Here is a 27,244-nt window from a genome sequence, read left to right as displayed (position 1 = left end):
ATTTCACGGCCACATCTTAAAATAGAAACATGTGCTGTATTTTCGCGTTATTACATTTTCACAGCAAACCTAATTTCCAATAAAATTAATTTAGAATGTATAAATCAAAAACATATAATCGAAATAACTTAAATTGGAAAGAAAGTTTAAGAATTTTGTGTGAACTTCAGAAGAAACGTGTAAGTGTGAAAGATGTATAAGTGAGTAGGGTCGTTATGTAACAAATTTTGACTTTTTTTTTAACCACTTCTTCACAGCTAGACCAAGAGCTTACACCAACACACGAAAGAAGTTTTACTGTATTACCCACATATTTTTCACGTTCATTGTTCCATTAACATAAATTTGGTGGCCAATTTACTGAAAGTCCTTTACTTCTAGAAGTTTAGAATAAATAATACTGGGTGTTCATTTCAAAGTGTGTCATGACGTCACTGTTGTGAGTCAGCGATTTGAAGCGAGTTTCAACTTTTATGTCAGAGAAGTTGCCTATTAATCAAGGCGTTCAATCTGAACTTGACAATGTGTATGGTATAACTTGAACGTCGTAGCAACATATGGCAGTCTGTAAAGTCTGTGTGCTACCATAACCTCTTTCGAACTGTGTTTTGCACGGGCAAGTCGTACGCAGGGTATTTGTTATCATCAGTTGCATATGGCAACATTCCACAACACAAATCAAATGCTCCGTGTCCATGTTGACCATCGAAGTTAATGTCAACAAATGCATAAGTAATCGTCTTAACCCTCTCCACATATCCCAACAGTAAGAAAAACTCACCTCAGTACGGGTTTCCAAACAGTTCACATTCCTGCCACTACAGGTGTTATCATACGCATCGGTCAGTACTCTTCAGAATGAACCCCATACTTGCCAGGCAACTTCTCTGGCGCATAGGTAATGCACCTCTGTGGAAGTGTAGGAAGATTGAATTCTCTAGGCTCATCGACTAGCCACATGACGGCATACAGCAAGCCATGACACATTTTGAACTGAACACGCAACATTTAAGTAAGTCTTTAGACATAAATCTAACTGAAAAATACAACAGGTAATGTAGTGTTATTTACAACACCATGTTTATTAGAGACGTATCATGATACAGGGCTTTATTTATAAATCTTGTTTGCTCACATGGTGTTTTTACGCCTCAGCCACTAAGTGTGCTGCAACCAGCAGTACCCATACTTCAACTCGACTCCACCCCCATTTTCTGACTATTCATGTCTGAACCTGTTCCCTCATGGTATACATTCATTCACATAAGATGGTTTGACAGTTTACTCTATAACGACACATTTTTCTGTGTAAACATTATTTTAAATATGACTCAGCTTGTCATGAGTATGTGGAATTTATTCAGTCATTTCCTTCCAGAATTGCAATTCACAATATCATGCAACAATCTGAACGTACTATTTCAGGGCAAAACAAAAAACACGAGCAAAAGTATACACTTTTAACAGAAGAAAGATTAGATGAAATTGGCGCAAATCCTGAACATATGCCAAAAAATTCACAAAGTTTACAAAACAAAATCCACACACAATGGAAAAATTACAGAAAAACATTAAAACTGAAGTCAGAAACATTACAGTAGCCAACTATAGAATGTATTTTTCCGATACAATATCTGTTTAGCCAAAGGAGGACAACATTTCCAACATCACCTGTACAGTAAGATTTTATACAAGTTTTAGGAACCAGAACTGAAACAGTATGGGTGCTGACATAAAACACTGTGAGCAGACAAGGTTTATAAATAAAATCTGTACTAGCTGGATGTACGAGGTGCTTTTGAAAAGTTCATGGTCTGACACATAAATGGCATTGAAAACATGTCACCAATGCCGCCACTGTTAGCAGCCATTTTACATTAGTTCAAGCACGAAAAATCATAAGTTTTTGTTGACTATATTTTATGTAGTTAATTTTGAAGTTAGTGTGCCGAACAGATTGGCAAAAATGAAAAATATCGAGCTTCGTTCTGTCATTTAATATTTTGTAAAAAAGGAAATGAGTCCAACAGAAATTAAAACAGACATGGATGCTACATTGTGGGAATCTGCTTCAGCATTTTCGACTGTGAAAAAATGGACGGCACTATTTAAACATGGTTGAGTGTGGAAGACAACCCTCCCCCCACAGTGGATGTCCAGTAACAGCAACAAATGAAGAAATTATAGAAAAAATACAGGATATGATGTTGAATGACATAGACTAAAAGTGCAAGAAATTAGCTAGGTTATGCCTATCTCGAATGCCACATCTTAGTCAATGTCTTGGGCATGTCCAAGGTCGAACCTAATTTTGAACTCTCAGTCAATAGTATAAATATTGGAAAATCAAAATCAACGTAGACACTTACACAGAGATAGCATTCAAAGTCTCATAGGAATGTTAGCTGCCCATCAGTGTCAGGTTGATGTTGCTTGAGATTTAGGGACATCCCAGAGTGTCATACATCACTTATTCAAAAGATTTTGCATGGGCAGGAATACCAAAGAAACAACATCCAGGTCTTAGAAGGTTAACAATTGCAGTGTAAGACTGCTATCTGGTTCTACAAACCAGACGAGAACCCACTGTTACTGCACCAGCCCTTGCATCTCGCTTGCTACAGACAGATGGTACTGTTCATGCTCAAACCATCAGGAATCGTCTGCATGAAGCAAAGCTACATTCTCGATGATATCTCAGGTTTCTAGGAATGAGAAGAGGAAATCGCGATAAAAGACTACAATGGGCACAGCAACGTGTTGAGTGGTCACAGGAACAATACTCGTAGACTATTATACTATTCATGGAAGAGTCAAGATTTGGACTGAGGCCAGATTCGCGTCACCAGAAGATATGGAGACAATCTGGTAACTGTAAGCAGCTTCACCATTTTCAGGAGGTGCACAAGTTCAGTGGTGAAGGTACAGTAATGGTATGGGCTGGGGTTATGCTTGGTGGGAAACCGATCTTGTTTGTGTCGAAGATTCCTTAACTGTAAGGGCATATGTGGACATAACTCTGCAATTAATAATGCTTTAATTTGCAGGATCGGTTGGTGAAGAGTTCACTATAATGCACAACAATGCCCATTCACATGTAGCCAACTGTGTACAGTAATGGGTTAATGTTGAAGGGATTCGAGTATTGCCTTGGCCAACACAGTCTCCTGATTTAAATCCCATTAAGCATGTTTGGGATTTACTCCAAAGACGAGTCGAACATTATCTCTGCAAGAAAGAAACCCTGGCCATAGCGGCGGAACGCGGTAACCTGAACCGGGACTCGGGTCTTCAACTAAGCACGGCATGGGCACCGGCTATTAAATTTCTCACCGCCCGGATGATGGGCTATCATTAGCGGAGGACACATGAGAACTCGTCCGCCGAGCCCACCGTGAGACCCAAGGTCATTCAGCTGAAAAGCACAAAGCAAGACGACACGTCCGCCGCGTTCCTGCCACTGTCCGCACTAATAACAGCCAATCGGCGCACAGCTCCTCAGCTGACTCCTCCCTCTGGCACTATAAATTAAGGAGCTAGGTACCCTCAGATATCATTTAACCCTGAAGATGAGGAAGATGAACATCCTCGAAACGTCGGTGGATCACCAACTTTTGACCTGGCTGGAAGCCCGAGAAAATTTCGAATTCTCATGTCGCCAGGAAAGCTTCAGTAGTTATTATCTCTACAATGTTCACACACTTCAACAACTGAGCAACATCCTTTCTCACGAGTGGAAATGAATTCCACAGACGGATATTGATATCCTACTTCTCTCCATACCCAAAAGGTGCAGAGCAGTTGTCAACTTAAGAGTAGGACCTACTCTTTACTAAATCATGTTTTTTACCATACTCTTTACTAATTCGTGTTTTTAAACAACTATTAAACATAAAATTCTTTATGATACAAAGCAATGCCTCTATCTGCAATAGAAGGTATGTTTGACTAGTTAATAACATTATTTTTACAACAAAGATCATTTAAAGTGAATGTTACTAATCTTAAAGATTATATTATATGCTGCTAATGAAGCCCTACTTATAAATTTCATCATTATTTGTTTTTAAAACATACAGGGTTTATGTATTATAAAATATGGTTGTGTATATGTTTTTGAAACATATTTAACAGCTTAACTATATATTCATAATGTTATTTTCAAGCATTTTTAAAATAAATATGTAGTCAGGGTGTTCTTTTTCTTCTTTCTTTTACCCACCCTTCAAAATCACCACAATCACAGAATAGCCTTACAACAAACTGCCTCAGAGACAGTAGTTGAATTTCATACCAATAACATTGTGGATATCTTTTGGTTAACTTGAGTGCTCATAAGACGTAATCAGCAATGCTAAAATCTGGTATTAAGAAATAAAATACTTCCTGAGAGTAAATTTAATTTACAATTACTTTTATATTTTGTCTGTATATTTTTAATGTGATGATTACATGATTTTTGAAAAAGGTCATAACGTTTGTAGTAAGCTTATTTTTTTTTTTTATGGAGGAAAGAACTTATATTTGTTAAATTGTCCTAAATACGGTATAAATTATTTGTTGAATTCTGGCTTGGGGATGGCGGGGGGTAGGAGATCTTGGTGTATATGCAGGCATTCTGGAAAATTATTTCAAATTAAATTGTTATATGAGATTGTAAGCACATGTTTTGAACATGTACATTATTTTAATCATAAAATCGAATTAAACTGTATCTCAAGTCTGAATAGTTATATAAATATATAGTACTAATACTAATAGTGAATTACGATAACATTTTTTAATTTATGTTGATTTTTACGTACTTAAATGGCATCGACCTCAGCCAGGATCGAACCTGCAACCTCGAGCACAGAAGGCCAGCGCTAAGGGGAAAGGAACCAGCACCCTACTCCATTATCTCCTGGCTTAGTTGCCTCATGAGTGATGTCTTAATAATATCACTTATGAGGTTCAAACTTGTCTTCGGACAGTTAACTAAACAACACAACTATATAGAAAGAAAAGATAGAGATGCAAGTGTTAGAAGTATTAGGACTAATGTATACCAATTAAGACAAAGTCAATATTCAGTCAGATTATGTAAGAGCTTCATTAAATGTTCAGATATGTAAGAGCTTCGTTAAAACTGTGAGTGAACATTAATATCGTGTCCTAAATAAATGTTCACGAAATTATAACACAATCTATGCTTCAATAACAGACGACAAAATGTAACAGTGAAATAAATTAAGCAGTTAAGCAATAAGATTTAATCTCAAAGAAACTACTCTCCAAATACAAATTAGCTTCGCGTGTTATTAATACTCTATGGACTTAAAATTGTACCTGAACTCACTTATATGAGGTTTACTCAGCCATAGTGAAATGAGGAATACGGTTACATAAAATTCAATGTTTTCAGTGATAGGTTTGTTTCCACTCGAATATAATCACGTACCTGTTCAACGCGAATAGCTTGGAAAGCTGGATGATTTAATTCTCTTGATACACCAAGCCGCTGTTTTGAGTCAGTTGACAATACCTGACAACTTGATCTTCGTTTCAGTTGCTCCCACACTCTGTACAAAAAAAATAAACAAATGAATAAATATATAAAATAAAACCAAATATAAGAAACACGTAATATTTAATTCTCCACTGATAACACAAATATTTATGTAACAAAATTAATATTGAGCAGCAGGGGTGACGCCAACAGGAGGGCTTTGGTGGGGGGCTGAAGCCTACCCAAAATTAATTTGAGTTCGCCTGAAGTCCCCACAACATGAAAATGAATATCATATGAATAATTATTACGTACTGTTCATCAATTGTAATTATTTAAAACAGTGTATGATGATGATTCCGTAATGAACTTTCCAAGAGTAGGTCTCTTAAGATAGGACTTCTTTGATTCAATCCAATATAAAGAACGTTATAGTTAAAAGACATTAAGTCAGTCTTTATCATCTCATTTCCTGTTGAAGTGACTTTTTAATATTGTAATTCGACACTTTCGTGCCTGTGGCAAATACAATCTTTTTCATTGTATGTATGTACGTATGCATGCAACTGTCTGCTAGAGATAATTGGTCGCCCACAACAATGCAGATTCCAAGTAAATTCACAACTTAACTCATCCCAGGAGAAGCTATTAATTGTGACAATATTATGTTGTTGACAAAGGGAAATCCATAAAATATTTTATATACAGTATTTGTTTCTTTCTTTTATTAAAAAATGTTAAAATGTACAGACCCAAAACAAAATTTGGGTCATCTGAATTTTGTTCTTACTGCGCAAGCTCAGTGCTTACTGAGCATGTGCAGTATATCATAACTGAAACTTGGAAAATTCAGGTGGGCCAAATTTTGTTTCTGGGTCTGTACAAAGTATCAAACAGATGCAACTGTTAATATTAAGTTAGAACAGCGCTCTTCTTGCTTTCTTATTTTCAGTTCATCAATAACATCTGATTATTGTAATTTTTTATATAATTCCTTTTCTACAGCTAACAATCCTAAATTATTAAACCTTTCTTGAGCCAGTGATGTCCTTAAATAAGTTTTTGTAAATTTTGAGTTTCGAAAAACACCTACACCATACCTGCACAAACAGCGCTCAATGAGCGAGCGTGCTCCTTCGGAGCGGGAGAGCTGTGTTTACCGCTTGCTGAATCGGAGAGGAAGATACGTCAGAATGGCATAGACCTGCTATAGGTAGGGGAGAGGGAAACGACCACTCAGCTATCTAGTGGAGTGCAATGCGTATTCTCAGTAACTGTTTCACGTTGCTTACCTACTGCTACAGTACAGTATGAAGGAATCTAAAAGACGAAAAAGTGGTGATCAGGCAAATTCTTTCAATGTTGCATGGGAAAATGCATATTATTTCATAGTTGCTGGAGTAAATACTCAATGCTTTATCTGCCACAACATTTTGAAAGGTAGAAAGAAACGTAACATAATGCGTCATTACGAGTCCAGACATAAAGATACTAAAAATATTAATCTTCAACAATTTAAATATCTCTCTTCAGGGAAAAGGGCAGCTCAGTGTTGATATGTTGAATAAATTACGGAATTTCAGTCGTAAAATTACACTTTTCGTAAGTCAGTTTTGGGAAGGTAATATGGCTTACTTTCGAACGATAGAAACTGCTCGTGATGAAGCCATGTTAAACGATTATGTGCAAATATTAATTGAAATTCAAAATGAATTTAATTCTAGGTTCCAAGATCTTGTCTTAAGGTCCACACCTGTGGAGTAACGGTTAGCGCGTCTAGCCGCGAAACCAGGTGGCCAGGGTTCGATTCCCGGTTGTGACAAGTTACCTAGAAACTGCTCGTGATGAAGCCACGTTAAATGATTATGTGCAAATATTAATTGAAATTCAAAATGAATTCAATTCTAGGTTCCAAGATCTTGTCTTAAGGTCCACACCTGTGGAGTAACAGTTAGCGCGTCTAGCCGCGAAACCAGGTGGCCAGGGTTCGATTCCCGGTTGTGACAAGTTACCTGGTTGAAGTTTTTCCGGGGTTTTCCCTCAACCCAATATGAGCAAACGCTGAGTAACTCTCAGTGTTGGACCCCGGACTCATTTCACCGGCATTATCACCTTCTTCTCATTCAGACGCTAAATAACATAAGCTGTTGATAAAGCATCGTAAAATAACCTACTAAAAGTCTTGTCTTAATTGGAAAGAATTTTAAGTTCGCGGGTGCTCGTGTAAAGGGGGTTAAGTCAAATTGTAAGGATGTAAACTTCTCTTCTTTGGTACTGAACAAAACCTTTTTGTCACAAAATACGGAGTACTATAACTGCATCATGGATGGAAGAATGATTTAACCCCTTTAACACAAGAAAAAAGTAATTGTGGAGAGTTGAAATCTGTACTTATCCCAGTTTGGCGAAATCATACTTAACCCTCTTTACACAAGCACCCGCGAGTTATCATAATAAATTCCTTCAACATCAGTTGAAACAATGTCATATAAGTTACAGGTGGGCCTGGTTGGCACAGTTGGTATAGCGCTGGCCTTCTATGCCCGAGGTTGCGGGTTCGATTCCGGGCTAGGTCGATTGCATTTAAGTGTGCTCATATAACCTCAGCAGTTGCAAGCGTCGTTAAATAAAACATAACATTTAACGATTTACAGCTCGGACTTATTGATCTTCAATGTGGCCTAAGGGCTAAAGATCGTTTGAATAATACTACTAGCCTGGTTGAGTTTTACAAGACTAAACATTAGTAATAATATCCACGACTACGCAGGCTGGCTGTGAAAATGATTGCCATGTTTGGCTCAACATTTATATTTGTAAGCAACTGTTTTCTATAATCAACTTTAATAAAGGCAGGCATCGAACATCTGTAACTGATGTTTCATTACGATCAGTAGGCTACTGTTCCTTTCAGCTGCCAACAGCATAAAACCTCGTTTTCATGTACTGATAAATAAAAATATAAGTGGGTATAAAATTGCTATTATTTCTGTAAAATAAATATTTCTGTATTAATTAATAAGTCCAAGATAGTTTTGCAAACACTGAACGGGAATTCATTTCATGAACTTCGTAATAGTAAGCTTACTTCCTTTTGTGTATATTTTGTACGAGATCACCACTTCTTCCAGTCCACCCTATACAGAGTGCAGCTAATACCTGCATTCCGCTCACGAGCTGTGAGCCGGCTCGGAGAGCGCAAACCTTGTGCAGGCCTGACCTACACTAACTGGTAATGTGAGAAAAATCTTCAGAGCTATGAACACATTAAGAAATGATGACATCCGGTAATTATATTATTATTATTATTATTATTATTATTATTATTATTATTATTATTATTATTATTATTATTATTGTTTTCTGCACTAAATGTCAAGTGTTTTAACGGGTCAGTTTCACTTGCAAAGTTCTGTATGTTATCAGTTCATTGAAGCGCTCAGTACCATCAATATCTTTCATATCTGCACTTCCATTATTAATTTGTAGGAAAACGTCTGAATCAGAACAATATTTTTTTTAAATTTCATCTTCGGTTATTTCCCTGAATTGACAAAGAAATGTAAATAAATTATTACATTCATTCATATTTTCAAATCTTTTCTTAATGGATTTTAATGCACTCTCAGTAATTATTAGATAAAATTGTATTCCTGGTTGGGACAAGTTACCTGGTTGAGATTTTTTCTGGGGTTTCCCTCAACTAATTAAGAGCAAATGCTCGATAAATTTTGGTGCTGGATGCTGGACTCTGGACCCATTTCGCTGGCATTAGCACCTTCGTATAAGTCAGATGCTAGATAACCACAGCAGTAGATAAAGTGTCGTAAAATAAACCAATAAAAAGATTGTATTCCAAGCAATTCTTTTGAATTTCTTATTTCTTTATTGTGACAGAAATGTTGCAATTTATTATAACAATTGTTAAAGATTTAATACTGTAAATATTCTACAATATGTTTTAACAATGTTTGTTGTTGTTTAGCCCAGCCATTTTCAACCAGTGTACCGTGACGCAATAGTGTGCCGCAAATGATCTGCTGGTGTGCCGAAAGAAAATGAAAATAGTAAAGGTTGTCTTGGCAAAAATTTTGAAAATAAAAAAGTGAAAATAGTTAGTAAAAAAAATAAGTCCACAAGATTCAACTTTCAGTGAACATGGCAGGGGCGTGCGGTGTATTTTTGTGAGGGTAAGCTCTGAAGTTTACTTATTCACATTTCTTTTATACACATTAATCATGACTTATAAAACTTTCCGGGTGATTCACGAGGATTTATGGCCCTTACGGAGCTTATTTTTAGCTTTAGAAAACTAGCCGATTAAAGAAATGGCACTTCTGAATAGTTCATTCTATATTTGTAATATTTTTTACCTGTAAAATTAAAGAAAGAAGGTATTTTACTAATAACTTCAAATTAATGTAACTCTGAAAATACAGTGATTAGGGCAAATGTTCATATGACATTTTTTGCTCAGAATGTCTTCGGAAATAAGCTCCGTAAGTGACGGTAAATCCTCGTGAATCACCCTGTGTGTGTGTGTGTGTGTGTGTGTGTGTGTATATATATATATATATATATATACTATTTTAGCTACAGTACTACAAAATGTTAATAAATAATATTATAGCATTCTTTCATTAGGCTTACTTGCATGTAATATGGCGATGAACAGCAACGACAGTAGCTGTAGAACAGTAGCTGTAGAAATGTATTACTTAAAAGTAAAGTCCATTCTTCTTTCTTGTTTTGTGAACTTTTTGATTACATCTTCATAAAATGTGGCAGGCTGTATCACTGTATGAAGAAGTCCCTTTTCAATGGATAGAAGTGCTAACCCATTAAGACGTTCTTGGCTTTGTGTTGATCGCTGGTATGATTTTATTCTTCTAAGTGCAGAGAATGTTCGCTCTACGGGAGCTGTGGTGCTAGGGATAGTGACAATAAGTAATCCAAGTTTATAGACTTCTGGTAATGCTGTGTCAAGTTGTTTTTTCTTGAGTGTATTAACCAGCTGGTACGGATGCTGTCCAGAAAATTCATCATAAGTGTAGAGCACAATGAGTTCATTTTTCAGCCTGATAAAATCAAACGTATCCGAGTGATTTTCTTTCAAAATGTTAAATATAGTAGCAGGAAAGTTCACCCTATATTCTTCGTACTTCTGAGGATCTAACAAAGCCACAAAGTTTAAGTTATGCATAGAACTAAATCTTTCATCAATCAGAAAAACTATTGTATCGATTATCTCAATGTAAAGGGCCTTTCTTGCAACTTCAGGGTCTTGTTCTGTGCGGCGACGTTTACTTGCAGTTTCATCATCTTCGTGGTGGTAAATTACAGTTTCTGTCCTTATAGAATCCCAACATTTTCTGAGATTTTGGATATGTCTCTTTGTTTCTGTAACTTTTTCACAGCAATACTGGATATCTAAAGATTTGGATTGAAGTATATTGAAAAGTATATCAGTGTAGCTGAATATCTTACTGAAAATAACTAATAACAGTGATGTCTCAAAACTGGTCAGAAATGTAAGGAAGCCTTGTGCAGTAACAACTGTTTCACTGTCCCAGACAGAACTGTCGTCTAATATGTCTTGAAAAAATCCCATAAATTCATCCCTATGTTCCTTTACAGCCTGAACAAGACGCGATGTAAAATTCCATCTAGTTCGAGCATGTCTAGGCATTTTCTTTGAGGTGTATTCCTTAAGTCGTTGTGTTCTTTTGGACGATTTACTGAAGAAAGAACCCAAACCAGTTAAAGTCTGTAAAAATATTCTGCACTCTTTCAAACACGTAAGTGACTGCGACAAGATTAAATTTAATTTATGACTGAAACAGTGCACAAATATTGCCTTAGGATATTTTTCAAGAACTTTAGCTCTCAGACCATTTGTGTGACCAGCCATGACAGCAGCTCCATCGAACGTTTGAGCAACGAGCTTGTTACTTATGTCATACTCAGTGGCTATATTTTGGACCTGTTCGAATAAACCACTGGCAGATCTATCATTGCTTACATCAGTAAAACATATGAATCTTTCATTAATCTCACCATTCTCTGAATCAACATACCTAAGAGTGGCTGAAAGCTGGGATGCATTCATAATGTCTGAAGTTTCGTCTAGCATGATTGCAACAAATGACGTTTTTTGAAAGTTCTTGTTTTATGTTATCCATAACAACATCACTTACAGCGAGAATCAAATCATTCTGTATTCGATTTGAAGTTCCGCGGAATGTGGTAGAAGTTTCCAGATGATGGTTGAGGGTTGTCATATTTTGCAAGGTAATTGAGCGCACCTAAATATACTTCTTTGTTAACTGCCTCTTCTGACTCACAATGACCACGAAATGACAATTCATGCATGGCTAGAAAACAGACTGTATCAATTAACCTCTTCAATATTTCCCTGTTCTTTCGCAACATTTCATTGTGTTGCTCGACATTGACATGAAGTTGTGAATCTAACTGTACGTCTATTCGAGATGATCCAAATGACTTAAATTGTAAAACACTAAAAATATGTGTCTGTGACTTTTCATGTTTATTAATGGCATTGTGCAGATTGTTCAGATTATCATAACCATTTTTAGACCAAACTGTTTCTTCTTTAGAAAACATAAGACAGGGCCAGCAAAAGAGTTTATTTAATTTCGCACTTCCTGCAATCCACTGAGTTTTCTGATATTGGGACGCTTGAAAATGTCGAGTATAGTCTTTTCCTTTGTCTTTATGAGCTGCAAAAAGCGTTGGCATTTCAGGACATGGTCGATCACTTTGTATTATGTTTAATTTTTCTTGCAAAGAATGTAGTCGAAATGGGTGTTTCAATAATTGTTCGATAGGACATAACGAATCGCCCATTCTTAATCAATATTTAATTTATACACAGAAAACTACGACATAAATTGTCACTCACAAAGAAACAAATCTTCAAATAGCTGAGAGATCCTGAACACTATCTCAATTGACAAACAAATCGCATGTTTCACACACACTGCCAAATTCAACAATCAACACTAGTATTCTTCTGCGGGAACTTAACAAGCCAGGACATGCGATAATCCCAGCGCTTGTTCTTGCTGTATATGCGCGTATAGGCAATACAGTGGTGTACGAGGAAATTTTCCATCCCTGTCTACTGTCTGCGCATGCGCCAGCACTGTAAAATGAGGCTTCTGGCAAGCTGTGAACGAAGAGCTGCCTTACTGCAGAAATGTAGTTAATGCAGAACATTTCAATTTGAAGTGCAGAATACACTTTATTAAAAAATGTTTATTTATACGGTGAATGAGATAAAATGATACATTAATTTGAAGTGTAAGTCTACTAGGGTATGCGGCGCTTACCCCGCTTGCCCTAAATGCACGCCCCTGGAACATGGCATAAGTTAACATTCAGTAAACAGGGTAAGTTTACATGTGTGTGATTGGCAGAGAGGGGAATGACTGATAAGCAGCCAGGGTTGCCAGATCGGTAAAGTTAGAATATCATACAAACTTCAAATTTAATTAGAATTTAAAGGAGTGGGCGCTAAGACCCATCTCTGCGACCTTATTAGATCGATTGGGGTGACCCTCAAGCTAGGCGCATTCCCAACCTACACCGGCAGACTACACTAAGGTTCGCTGCATACTCAGGTTTCCTATTTCATTGCTGATTACTATATTAAAATATCATTAGATTATATTTCAATGTTATTCTATCAGCTGCCCTAGGAAATTGTCCATGTGTGTGTGTGTGTGTGTGTATGTGTATGTGTGCGCGCGTGTGTGTGTGGTCAGCAGTCCGAAGACTGGTTGGAACCTCATAAGTAACACCAACACGGCAGAACCTGTGAGGCAACTACGCCAGGAGATAATAGGTTAGGGTGGCCAGTTCCCTTTCCCCTTCATTGCATACATCGCTGACTATAATAGTACAATACTTCACTAATCAGTAGGGAACGAAGTTCGGACACCAAAACATTGTCTAGGGGCAGCTACAAGTTTAAGGAACACTGACTATAGGATGACGTTAATTGTTTACTTTGCTAATGTACCTTCAGGTTCGTATGCAAAATGAAAGACTCACGTGAGGGGAGCTTTGTTCATTCGAAATTTCATGAGTGCGGGTTTTGTATTGTTTACTGCATTCTAATATGTTGTTTCGACACAGCATGCCTATGTTCTGTTTAAAAAATAAACCTTTCGTAAGGAATTTAATTGTGATCTAGTCAAGGTACTGTGGAGGTGTCTTAAAATGCCACCAATATATAATCTGCAAGTTTGACTGTACTTGTAACAGAGTTCGGAAATTACTACTTTTCAGTCAAGGACGAAAATATATTATGGTGTAAAGTGTGTAAGTCAGACATGAAAGTTAAAAAGCGTCATGATTTACAAAAACATGTCACTCTAAAAGACACATCGAATATCTCAAATTGTTTAGTGATTCTATTTCAGATCAGTCCACTTTCATTATGACTTGTGTATGATTCTGATATGTGCGAATATTCCATTCCATAAGCTTTAGAATTCATATTTTAAACTATTCCTTTAAAAGTATAGGTCTAGGTGTAGAAAATTACCGACTCCAACAACCATGCATACACAATACTTATCTCATGTTATGAAATAACGATAAATTCTATATGCTCAGCTGTTGGTAACAATAAGGATTAAACTAAAACTGAAGAGTGTTCTTGAAAAAATCCTACATATTCGAAACTGTATGAAGTGAAATATAAACTAAATAGTGAACAGGCACAAGATAATATACAACAAAATTATAACAAGAACTATTTCAAATTCGCACCAATAACATCGCATGATATCTAAAGAACATTTTCTTGTTTCAGTGACAATCGAAACAGGTTTATATTTAGCAATTAACGAATGTAGAGTGTTTTACATTGCAACAAAATTGAAGTACACCATTTTTATTTAAAATGTATCACCATTTTCTACAAAGAAGAGAACAAGGTAAATGTATATTATGCTCTATTTATTTTAGTCACCTGATTATACCGAGCAAAGTTTTGAGTCAAACCTAACAGTGCGCTGTACAAGTGCCTGTATTACCCTGAGTTTATGTAAACAACATGACTTGTATAATGCATGACGTAGTTATCTTCATAGGTTCTGTGTCCGAACTTCCATCCCTATTAATCACACTTGAGATGTATGCAACAAACGTTCTTCCTCTAATACATGTCGTTAAGTTAGATGTACTGTCTGATAATAGAGTTATCTTTCTTTGATTGGTTTGAAATTTTGAGTCGAGTTTGTTATGAGTTTCATTTATTGGCCAGCAGCAGTCAGTCCTACATTCTTACACTTTGTCAAGTTTGTTAACAGTAGTGTAAACAGTCAAAGAGGCCATGATGAATCTAAAAGCAGCAATGAAATGTTCAATATAATTGCTAAATATACCATAACTATTTTCAAGTAGTCAGCCAGATCAGGAAGTATTATTTTAGTTCTTACTTCCAATAATGAAATACTCCTAAAACCTGCACTATGATATATGGAAGAACATACGTATGCTCCAGTGTATATTTAACTGACCCAAAGCCTCAAATGCTACAAAAACAGTAATATACACGATACTTTAGGTCACTTGGTCGTGCAGTACCTGTACAATATGACTGAAACTGCTATATCTTCGTGCGAATATTTATTTACATGTTATGTGCATTTTTTCATCTCTGTTGTCCCCCCTCCTGTTTTTTGGTGCGTCCACTCCAGTGCCCCACCAATTTCAAACTTCTGGCGCTGGTGAGCAGGTAATGAAGTCATCTGAGAAGCCACTTTTATTGAAGACAACATTTCGGTAAACAAATCGAGAATTAAACCTCATGTTGGCAATACCACAAAAATATTTTGTATAACAATCTTATATGTTCACTGCAACTTTAATACATCAAGAAAACTGTAATACTTATGAAATTATTAAAATAAAGCAATGACGAAAATATGATAAAACAGGATTGCAGATTAACAGAAGTGGGAGGACTAAAGAAAAGTTAACGATGAATAATTAAACTAAATTTGGCATCTACTGCAAAAGATTCCTCACCTGGATGGTTTGAAGTAATTATCTGACTGTCTGATTAAATACTCTGTGTCATCATTAAATTCTCCCATAGTCGCCTCACCAAATGTGCTTACCTGAAAGAATAAAAAATATATTAGATGATGCATAAATATGTAGAACTTTATTAAATCCAAAATTACTTATTTGATATACATAAATTACATAAATTAATCAATACTATATTCTCCTGTATCGTTTATGACTGACTTCCCATGTTCTGACAGTTTTTCGATTCTGAGCCTCAAAAAATCCAGTGGTTTGGAACTGAAGACATTGTAAAGTCAAATTTTAAGAGCAGGTTAGTTATTACAGGAGATTTCCTATAGGTTGTTGAATTGAAAGCGAAAAATATGAAAATCAGAAGATCAGGTAAACAAGGTAGATGTGGAATAATCTCAACCAATCTCTTGGATAACTGCTTTTGTAATATTAGCAGTATGCGGATGGGCATTATCATACTACAAAATCACTTGATGCAGCCTTCCCAGTCGCTTTTCTTGAATTGTGGCCTCAAGGCAACTGAGAGCTTGACAATAAATCTCAGCAGTGATAGTTACAGTCCTCGGAAGCAATTCATAGTAGATGACACTTTCTTTGTCCCACCAGATGCACATTGGCTTACATGGATGGACAACAGTTTTTGTACTGGGAGTTGCTTTTTCTTTGAGCTCACTCATTCCTTTCTACTATTGATGCTGACATAAAAACACCATTTTCCGTCACCAGTAACAATCTGGGACAAAAATAAGTGATGTTGTTGACGAGCTAAATGATGATAAGCAAGCAAAAGAACAGAAATGGTAAAACACTGATTTTTATTGTTTTCGCTCAAAACATACAGTAGGCCTACTGTATCCATATACCTGATTTTTTTTTTAACTTTTCTCATGGAATGCAATAGTCATACAATGATACGTGTAGATTGATCACAATTCATCATAATGGCCAATTCCTCAAATGACTGATGTAGTATAGTAGGCCAATTCCTCAAATGACTGATGTAGTATAGTATATTAAAGTGTTTAAACAATCTGCGTAAAGTCAGTCAGTCTTCTTCAACGTGAGGAATCATTCATGTCAAATTGGCCCTTTTTGAACCGAGAACACAATTTTTCTGCCATACTTTCCCCAATGGAGTTCTGTCCATAATGGTTCTAGCAGCCTCTAATGCCTCTACCTCTCAAATAAACTCAAAAATAAATGTCGGAAACATCCGGGTTTTTCTTCTAGACGCTCCATTTTCTCTCGCCCATAATTTAATAAAACACAAGCTTTAATAAAAATTCAAAAGCTCAAGACGTATTCAGTAACAAAATACTATGACATTAAAATTACATGACAAATCCCTATCAAATTTCTTACAAAGGTCCTATTGCCATGGAAAACAAAAATGTTAGAACTTACAATATACATCAACCTGTTATATCAACTGAATCCAATTCTGCAGATAAATATATCCTTATATGAGGACCTCGCCTTATCTGCAGATAAAAATTAGTTTCAATCTAGGCTTTTCACACTGCTGTATATATTACAGAAAAGAACAATGGTTATAGCTTAATCACCTTGTCGGTTTTGTTCTAATGATGATAATGAAAAGCCAATCTTCGAAAAATCATAAAATTCTGGTACATTTGAATTGCAAGAGCTACCTTACAGAAAAGGCAGCTAGATAGCTCAGTTGGTACAGCAATTGGCTACAGACTGGAAGGTCAATTCCAGGTGGTAATGGAATTTGCTCATTGCCAAAATTTACAGAATGGTCCTGACCTCCAAATCCCTTCATGGCGTAGATAGGGGGATATCTTTACATTTATTATCTTACAGACAGGTCCAAAACAAACTACACAAAGGAAATCTACCAACGTTGTATCTATAACAGTTTATGAATAGTTTGAAAGAATGATGTAAAATCAATTTTTCATACAAAATTGCCTCACAAAGTAGTTATTCTTACCATGCTGGATTCACTAGAGCTTCGAGCCCCCAGCTCACTACTCAGATCCATCATGAGAAGTCTGTGGAATGCAGGTGATGCTGCTGCCAGAATGAACCTGTGTGCTGAGAATCCCACACTGCCTGCTACCAGAATAACATCTGTATATGCTTGCTGCAGCCACAAGGATTGCATGTTTTCAGCATATGTGCTTGCAGCTACATGTAGCTCTGGTGTTGGAGGCTTTGGTGGCCGGAATGGAGCCTATAGCAAATGAAACACATGTGAAGAGGGAACCACTATCTCCAACAAATGACATTCTTAGTAAAATTATAATAATCGTAATCATCCTCGTCATATTACCGGTATTTTGTTGTCACCATAATCATAAATATCATCAACATTACCGTCGTTATCATAATTATGCATGATTTACATCATATTATGCCTTGTACATTTCTCACTCCAGAAACTGAATTATCTGTATCGACAAGCCAGTGGAAAACAGGAATTTCTGACATGTCATAACCTGATATGTTAAAAAACAGAAACAAAACAACGATTTATCTTCGTGTTGTGAATAATTGGAAGGAAATGTTTCCTCCTTTCCTCTGAGTCATTATTTTATTACCTATATAGTTGTGAAACTTGGACTCTCATTTTGAGAGAGGAATGGAGGTTAAGGGTCTTTGAGAATAAGGTACGAGTACTTAGAAAAATATTTGGGTTAAGAGGGATGAAGTTACTGGAGAATGGAGAAAATTACACAACACAGAATTGCACGCATTGTATTCTTCACCTCACATTATTAGGAACATTAAATCCAGACGTTTGAGATGGGTTGGGCATGTAGCATGTAAGGGAGAATCCAAAAATGTATATAGTGAGATATTGGAAGACCTGAGGGAAAAAGACATTTGGGGAGGCAGAGACGCAAATGGAAGGATAATATTAAAATGGATTTGATGGAGGTGGGATATGATGCTAGGGACTGGATTAATCTTCTCAAGATAGGGACCGATTGGTAGGCTTATGTAAGGGTGACAATGAAAACCATTTGTAAGCAAGTATTAATACAGTATTCAACATACTGTTCTGTAACAATTCGCTTTTCTGCATTTCAATACTTCTTTACGATATTCTTACTCGTTGCGAGAGCTTTACATGTGTTGATATACATACCTATATTCCACATTTATTTCCTCTGGTTCACTATGTTAGTTAACGGTAATGAGGTTTAAAAAGGGCATGCCAGCTAGTATGGCTATTTGCGCCCTTTCACTGTGTTAACACACAATTACAAAATGTTTAAATTTCTATTCTACAAACATTTTCTGTAAGGTGATCGTGTTCAGTGATCAGATATATATCTAAATTTTGCAGCATCTGATCTTACAGAATATTTAGGAATTAAAATAAGATCTTATGAAATTATTTCCCATTTAAAATCTACCTAATATGCAGATTCACCACTTCTGGCTATATATGAAGCCTTCATGATAGTTACATATAATTTACAATGTACTAATATTTCAGAATGTAGATTCACTGTTATTGTAAGTTCAACTTACCTGAAGTAGAGGTCGTTGAACTTTCTTCAGATTGGTCATCCAGAATCTCTGTTGTCGTCTGGCAATAAGAGCTGCACGGATGGCATTTTCGAACACTTCATTCACACCATAATAGGTCAGCACACTCGTTTCGTAGTAGTAAATTCCTAACTCCTTTGCAATGGCGCGTGCTTGGTCTGGCATCACCAAATCGCTTTTTCGTGTTGGTCTGTTCCAAGCATAAAACATTTTGATTATAAAATTGCATTTCATTCAAAATTTGATTGAATGAAATGTGAATACTCGCAATGTCAAATTTAGGCTAAATCTGAGGTTATTGTATACCAGTTAATCTTCCAAAACGTCCATACAAAGGTTCACAAACATTCCACCATTTCAAAGGTCTGGCCACTCCTCATCCTCATCTAGATCTCAAATCCCTTGCAGTTTTGACAAGTTTCGTGTTGTCGATTCTATTCATGGGAGCATTCCATTCTTTTCTTCTCACTTCAATAAACTAATGAATATCGACATCAACACATTCCTCTCCCATATCTTGGTTCCTAACTCTAGCTTTCACCATTGTAAATTATGTTCTCTATAAATATTGCTCAAGTTAACTGATATGATCTCTAATTAAGAAAAGAACAAAGGTAAGTTTATCTCCATTATTAACGTTAAAGAACAAACTTATTTTGAAGTTAGCCTACTTTTGGTAATGCGATATAATGAATTGAGAAAAAAAATGTGCAGTGTATGATTATGACATTAAAAAAAGAAACAGATGAAGATTAAACATACTACCAACCTCACAAAAGGACTGCGGTCACGAAAAAAGCTGAGGTAGGTCTCATCTCGATACATGTAACGGAGATCATTCTTACAGCCAACCAAAAGAACAGGAGTTTGTGGACAAAAACGTCTGATCTCTGGATACCACATCACTTTGCAGTTCCGCAGTGACACAGGATTGGTGATGGAGAAGCAAAGAAGAACCACATCTGACCTACAGAATATAAGAACAATTATACGGCACACAAGTCTCAGAAATTCTAAGCATTACATCATTTTACAGAAACATTAATTAGGCCCTAGACCAGTGTTTCTCAACCACCAGGTTGCAGCCCGGTACCAGGCCCCAGCATCAATTATACTGGGAGATTATTCATCAATTAATAAAAAAAAGAACCTCAGACATGTAAACATATCCCATATGGAAACCACTTAGTTTTAAACTCCGAGGTAGATTATTCTTGAAGGATGGGAATTTTAAGACAGTGAAAGTTTTAACATTTTGGAAAGGAATGCTGCTCTTTATAATCATAAATATTGTCCACTAAGAGGGCTAAGAGGTATCAACAATGAACAGTGGACTTATTGTTTAAAATTAAAATTTTTAAATAACATCCATGTTATAAATGACAGAGTCCCATTAGGAAGAAAGTATGGACCAAATTTTTTTCATCGAAATAAGAAGGCATTTTGTATCCATTCCTCAAATGTAATAGTTCTGCATATTGCAGTATGTAGAAGTGCGTGTTTCGAAACGTGAGTGCTGTGATTAGTGTATTTTAATTTGAATCTTTTAATATGCATAGGAGAAATGAACTCTGCTTAATTTTGGCGTTAAAAAATCTTTCGTTGAAAAAGTTGGTGATGCAACAAATAGCGAAGCATTCTCAACTCTCGTTAAAAAAAGGTCAACCTTCATTAGGATGCATAAAAGGAGGAAAATACTCTGTTACAATTAAGAGAAAATATGCATTAATTTTTAAGTACACAAACAGTTATTCAAAAGTTGGTTTCATTCAGTGTCCTGACACTGACCAGTTGACATGACCTCAATGTATTACATGGCAAACACATTTGTTACAGCATTTTGCTCCGTTACCAGGACCTGTTACCTTGTTACAAATGTAGAAGGTGTCCTGTTACTTGTCATTCTTTCGGCTGCTTCTAGTGAGATGTTGGTAAAATTGATTTGCTACAAAGGAGGTAATGCATTATCTCTTGAACAAGTTTGGACGTGTTCTGAAGTCTAGAGAAAACTGGAACGTGATGAAGTAGTGGTGGAAAGTAATGGGTGCGAGTCAGGTGCTCAAGTGTACACATATCGGGCCATATGAATGCATCAAACCTTGTTACCACAAAATCTGGTAATGGTTGCCTATAATGTGGTTAAATAACAAACACAGACGCACCTTTGTTTCTATGCTGATTTTGCTAATGAAACTACGAAGCTTTCATGGCTTATGTAACACAATATTAGCAGGAAACATTATGACTTAGTCAATAAACCAATTAAATTCTTTATGTGTCAAAGAGATGTCCTTCAAGCAGAAAATACCAATATTTCCCAAAATTCAACTACTGACACTGCATTTCTCACTGCATCTTATTTAATATTACAAATAGTTTTTAAAAAATACATTGTAGAAGAGCTGATTTAATCTTTCTCAATAGTTTATTTCAATGAAGTTTTAGGTCACTCTGTGGCAAGAAAAATGAAAGCCACTCCACTGTCAAATGATACACTTGGTAGGCGAATATGTGATTTGGATGCAGACACAGAATTTATTCAAGAAATAAAAAATATAAATTCTGCAATATAACTAAACAAATCGTCAAATATTCAGCATAGCAGCATTTTGCTTTCTTATGTTAGATATACTGATTTAGATGATATAAAGAAAGGCATATTGGATGTTGCTGAATTACCTATGCATACTACTAGCAATGACATTTCCAAAGATTTGGATGATTTCATCAAAGAGAGAAGTCTCGAATTGAAAAATTGTGTGGGCTTATAGTGTTAGTCCTGTATGTCTTACAGGTAGAAATTCAGGTTTGACCACTAAAATTAAGGATTTTATGAGCAATAACTAGATATGGACGCATTATTTCATTCACAGGCAAAACCTGACCTCCAAGAAAATGACAGCAGGGTCAAAGTCTTTTCTCAGTCCGTCATATATGATAAATTATATTAAAATCAATGCTTTGAAAACAAGGCTGTTAAAAATAAGGCTCTAACGATCAACATTTGTTTCATTCGGAAGTTTGTTAGTTATCCTGAGGGAAGATTCTCAAGAGATTACATGAACTCCAACAGAAAGTTGAACTGTTTCTAATTAATAAAAAAGTGACTTTTCCATATTTTCAGAATAAAGGATGGGTAGACAAACTAGCATATCTCAGTGACATTTTTTCTCACATAAATTAGTTAAATTTAAAACTTCAAGGTTCACTTATAACAATATTGTAACGTACCTGAAGCATTTAAAAAGAAACTCACATTTTGGTTAAATATGACAGAAAGAAACAATGAAATACTTCAATCGTTCTCTGATTATGTTTTGGAAACAGATCATTTTTCACACAATTCAGTTTCAGATCTTACTGTAGTTCATTTGAAGACATTGTATTTGCCATTTGAAAGGTATTTATCTCTTGGCCTAGTTGCCTTATAAGCAGGGAAAGGATTTATATGTAAATACATATTTACTTATAAAGCTAATATAATTTATATTTTGCATTATCTTTATGTTTCACAATGTGTAGGGTTGAAAAATCCTACTTTTATTTTCCATATTTTTCCATATTTTAGAGTTTAGTACATATTTTCGTTAATTTCCATATATTTTCCATATTTCATATAAAACAGTCCATATTATATTAGGTTTAACAATAAAACAAAACAAAATTCCATTAACTTTTAAAAATACATTTCAACAATAGAGATTTAAACACATGTTCAGTAATCCCTTTAACATCAGAGTTATTTGAAAATTAGCAGTCCTATCAACAATGGGAAAGTAAGTTACAAAACTGTATTAATTTAATTTAAAATTTTTAACAGACTTCAGTTGTGCAGCTCAACAGTTAAATGCCAGTCAGAGTACACATAGGTTCAGTTTTGTAAATCATACTATAAAGACGGTAAATATGCCAAAAGTACGTCATTCAGTCAATTTAAAATCAAAACTAACAAGTTACATTTCAGAATTTAAAGAAGATGGTTTATCAACTGACAATAAAATATTATTTTGTAATTTGTGTCAGTGTGCAGTATCATCTACACAAAAGTTCCTGGTGCAACAACACATTACAACTAGTAAACATCAGGCCAACAAACAACTAAATTCCAAGCAGAGACAATTGTTTTTAACACAACCAACAACATCGAATGTAAGATCTGAGTTTAACATCGACCTGTGCCGTTCTCTCATCTCTGCTGATATTCCTCTCTACAAACTAAAGAATAAGGTCTTCAGGGAATTCCTTGAAAAATATACTCAACATACAATCCCGGATGAGTCAACACTTAGGAAGACGTATGCTCCATCCATCTACGATGAGACAATACAGAAGATAAGAGATGAAATTAAAGATAGTTCAATTTGGGTTTCCATTGATGAGACTCCCGACAAAGAAGGTAGACTTGTTGGTAATGTAGTTATCGGTTTGTTAAGTGAACAATATTCTGAACGAATTCTTTTACATTGTGATGTTCTAGAAAAGTGCAATAACAAAACTATAGTTAAACTGTTCAACGAAGCTATGGGTATCCTGTGGCCAAAGGGTATTATGTACGATAATGTGTTATTCTTTATTAGCGATGCTGCCCCTTATATGGTCAAAGCTGGACAAGCATTATCTGTTGTATATCCTAAATTGACTCATTTTACTTGTGTGGCGCATGCATTTCATCGTGTGGCAGAAGTGGTCAGAGACAATTTCCCTAAAGTAGATTTGTTGATTTCATCAGTGAAAAAAGTATTTCTCAAAGCTCCCAGTAGAGTTAACGTGTTGAAAGAAATGTACCCTGAAATTCCATTGCCACCAAAGCCAATTTTAACTAGATGGGGTACATGGCTAGAAGCAGTTGAATATTATGCCGAACATATAGACTCTATTAACAATGTTCTCCTTGCATTGGACTCTGAAGATGCAGTCTCAATTGATACTGCGAAAACAGTTACCTGTGACATAAGTGTGAAGAATGACTTAGCTCACATTCAGCATACATTTTCATGCATCATAAAAACGCTCAAAAGTCTCCAAAATAGGCACCTTTCACTATCTGAAAGTTTTGAAATTATAAATAGTACTGTGGAACAACTGAATCGTGGTAGAGGTAAAGTTGCAGATGCAGTAAGAGCTAAGGTGGACACTGTACTTTCAAAAAACCCTGGATATGAAGAACTACAAAAGGTTGTTGCTGTGATGAGTGGTGAATCAACAGTGAAGATTAACTTGGACTTATCCCCAGCAGACATTGTGAAATTGAATTATGTACCAGTTACTTCTTGTGACGTCGAACGCTCTTTTAGTCAGTATAAATCTATCCTCAGAGACAATAGAAGAAGATTCACTTTTCAGCACTTGAAAGAAATGTTTGTAACCTATTGTTATGGTAACAGACAATAAAAATTGTGTTTTGTTGAAACTACATTGGAAGATAAGGTACGTCCATTATATTTTTTGTTTAGTTTGATTAAAATGTACCAATATTTAACGTACATAGTCATTTTTTTATAATTTTAAGTCCATATTTAATTCCATATTTTGGTAAAAATCCATATTTAATTCCATATTTTGGTAAAAATAACTACATATATATTTACATATTTCATATATTTTTAGTCCATATAAATCCGTTCCCTGCTTATAAGTGATGCCTCCCTGTCTTCAGACAGTTGACTAAACAACATCCAGAGTATGAGGACTCACGAAGGTCCAAATGTGGATTGTGAAACCTTTCTTTGAACATAAAGAGACAGACCTCTTCTACCAATAAGTCATGAAACTTACTGAATTATCATTGGACAAAGAATTGAAGTGCATTTTTAATCTACTAGTAATTCTAAATTCCGAATAAAAACTAGAATTAAATTGTAAAATCTTTGTTTTGTTTGAGAGGAACTAGCAAAAGACAGAACAGAGTGGAAGCATTTTGTGAAATTAACATGGAGTCGAGATGCTCCTTAATGTGTTTTGATTGATTGATTGACTGATTTGTTTTCCCATAAATCTATGTGAAACTGTATTTTCTACCATGACTCTGCTTTAAACCAAACAGAGAAACTATTTCCAATTTTCTAATTGTCTACACTTAGCTATTACTTTTATTCATCCAAGAAACAATGAAATAACTAAGGGAAAAGAAGAACAGAAATCTTACTAGACTAAAAACTGAGTTAAACATATCTCATTACACCAGAACTATTGTTCGTGTTCTGTGTGTTTTAATTCAACATAATTTTAATTAGTGCTTGGAACTAAGTATGGTTATATAACTAACATAATTACCATAACTTACTATCTACAAAAACTAAGTTACCGTATATTAATACAATGGATTCCACTTAACAGATGACATTGGGACCATGCGTTTTGGTCCAATAATGCAACTGGTCCTCTTAACCGGAGTTACATACATACTTATATTGACGTATATTATATTTGTCCCTCTAAGCTTGGTCCTAATATGCAGCTATATTGGGACAAAACTCATGGTCACAATGTGGTCCTATTAAGCGGAATTCATTGCACAATGTATCTCTATTATTCATCATAATTATTGCGTTCATGTGATACGGTATGTATTGTAATTTTAAATAACTGTAATTACTATTGGAACTAAGGATGATTAGTGTAAGAAATAACATAGCTATCTTATGTCTGTTTTTTTTTTTTTTTGATAAGTTGACATCCTATTGCTACTTCTTTTTCGCAGCTGACATGAGCAGTGTGTTGCAATAATTCATAAGTAATTTTTATTACAAATTTTCTCAAACTAAGCTCATTAAAATCAATTTACTGTTAAAAGGATTCAGTCTTTCACTAAGTCACTTGAAAACCTGGTTGAAAGTCAAAACAATATGGCAATGAAAAATAAAAATTTCGCCTACAAAATTAATTTAATGAAATTGGTCTCAAGAAAATTCAAATCATCACAAGATTTCATGAGAAACAGTAAACTGATACTGTTGAATTCAGATTTAAGTACATTTAAATATAATGTTATATTTTTCATGTCCAATTATAAATTTGTGAAATGTTGCTTTAAAAACTAAAGATGTATAATACCGGTAGGCTACTTCAAAATTGTTGGAATTGAGGCCTTGTCATTTTTCGAAATAATTTACCGGTCTGCAATCTTAGAAATGTTGAGAAACACTTCCCTGTACCATTCAGTTAATTTGCTTAATGTATGCACACATCCCTCCTATAGTTGTCTTAAATATTGTTGTTTACCATGCTTGCCATCATATCCGAGATCAATAGGTTCAAACCCAACCAAGGTGAAGCATATGATAAAAATCCATGTTATAGGCTACAGTAGCCTATGTAAAATATCTTATCCCTGATTGAGAATACTCAAGGAAAAATTTACCGACCACTCTCGAAAATGTCAAAATTTGGAAGCAGCACAATCGACCTGCATGACTAGTGAAAATGCACGTCAGGGCATTCTCGTGGACAATGTGGTACTCCTCCATGATAATGCCAGACTTCATGTCCAAATAGGACCACTGCAAAACTAAAGTCTTTCGGATGGGAGATTATGGAGAATCCACTGTATAGTCCAGACCTCGCCTCCAGTGATTGCCACTTGTTCGGTCTACTGAAGAAGTTCCTGGCAGGCTAGAGGTTCATTTCTGACGACGACGCGAAGACCACTGTCCGGCGGTGGTTTCACACTTGACTGGCTGAATTCTACAACAGTGGCATTTCCAAACTAGTGGTGCGATGGAACAAATGCCTGAACAGTGGGTGGTGACTATGTGGATAAATAGTCAAAGATACATAGAACACCGCGTATATTTTGATTTCCCTGTATGTTCGTTATTGTGGCTGAAAAAAATAAGGGCAAAGACTTTTCGATTCATCCTCGTATATCTACTGAAGAAGTCGTACGAGTTGTGTTAATGCAAGTTTCGATGGCCTTTTTTAGATGCTGCATAACTATCGAAACAGTGTGTTGTAAATGTTGGGAGGAAATATTGTTCGAGGAGTTGAGCCCAAGAAAAAGTACCTGTCGCCTAGCACAAGAATTGGAAATTGGACGTTGTGGTATGTGTTTTCTTAAGTTTCATTCCTATAAGATGTTGGTGTTTCATAAATCGAATCCAGATGAGCCAGTAATGTGCACATGATTTTCTCGTTGAATGTTGGAATCAA

At 35.5% G+C, this 27,244-nt stretch overlaps 1 protein-coding gene across 10 annotated transcripts in view; it reads right to left on the bottom strand.

The window, feature by feature from the left end:
* The window catches only part of RhoBTB (Rho-related BTB domain containing), a 596,656-nt gene that overhangs the window by 62,265 nt on the left and 507,147 nt on the right, over nt 1-27,244 (bottom strand). For all 10 annotated transcript variants that reach the window (XM_069818201.1, XM_069818203.1, XM_069818207.1 and 7 more), the window contains 5 exons: nt 19,866-20,063; nt 19,079-19,286; nt 17,529-17,771; nt 15,554-15,645; nt 5,441-5,561 (listed from right to left, as the gene is read on the bottom strand). In XM_069818201.1, coding sequence (XP_069674302.1) covers nt 5,441-5,561; nt 15,554-15,645; nt 17,529-17,771; nt 19,079-19,286; nt 19,866-20,063 — 862 coding nt within the window. The remainder of the gene's footprint in view (nt 1-5,440; nt 5,562-15,553; nt 15,646-17,528; nt 17,772-19,078; nt 19,287-19,865; nt 20,064-27,244) is intronic.

Source organism: Periplaneta americana, chromosome 2, assembly GCF_040183065.1.
Source record: "Periplaneta americana isolate PAMFEO1 chromosome 2, P.americana_PAMFEO1_priV1, whole genome shotgun sequence".
In the NCBI taxonomy this organism is placed as follows: Eukaryota; Metazoa; Arthropoda; class Insecta; order Blattodea; family Blattidae; genus Periplaneta; species Periplaneta americana.
Note: the sequence above shows the minus strand (reverse complement) of the source record. Positions and strands in the feature narration are given on the sequence as shown.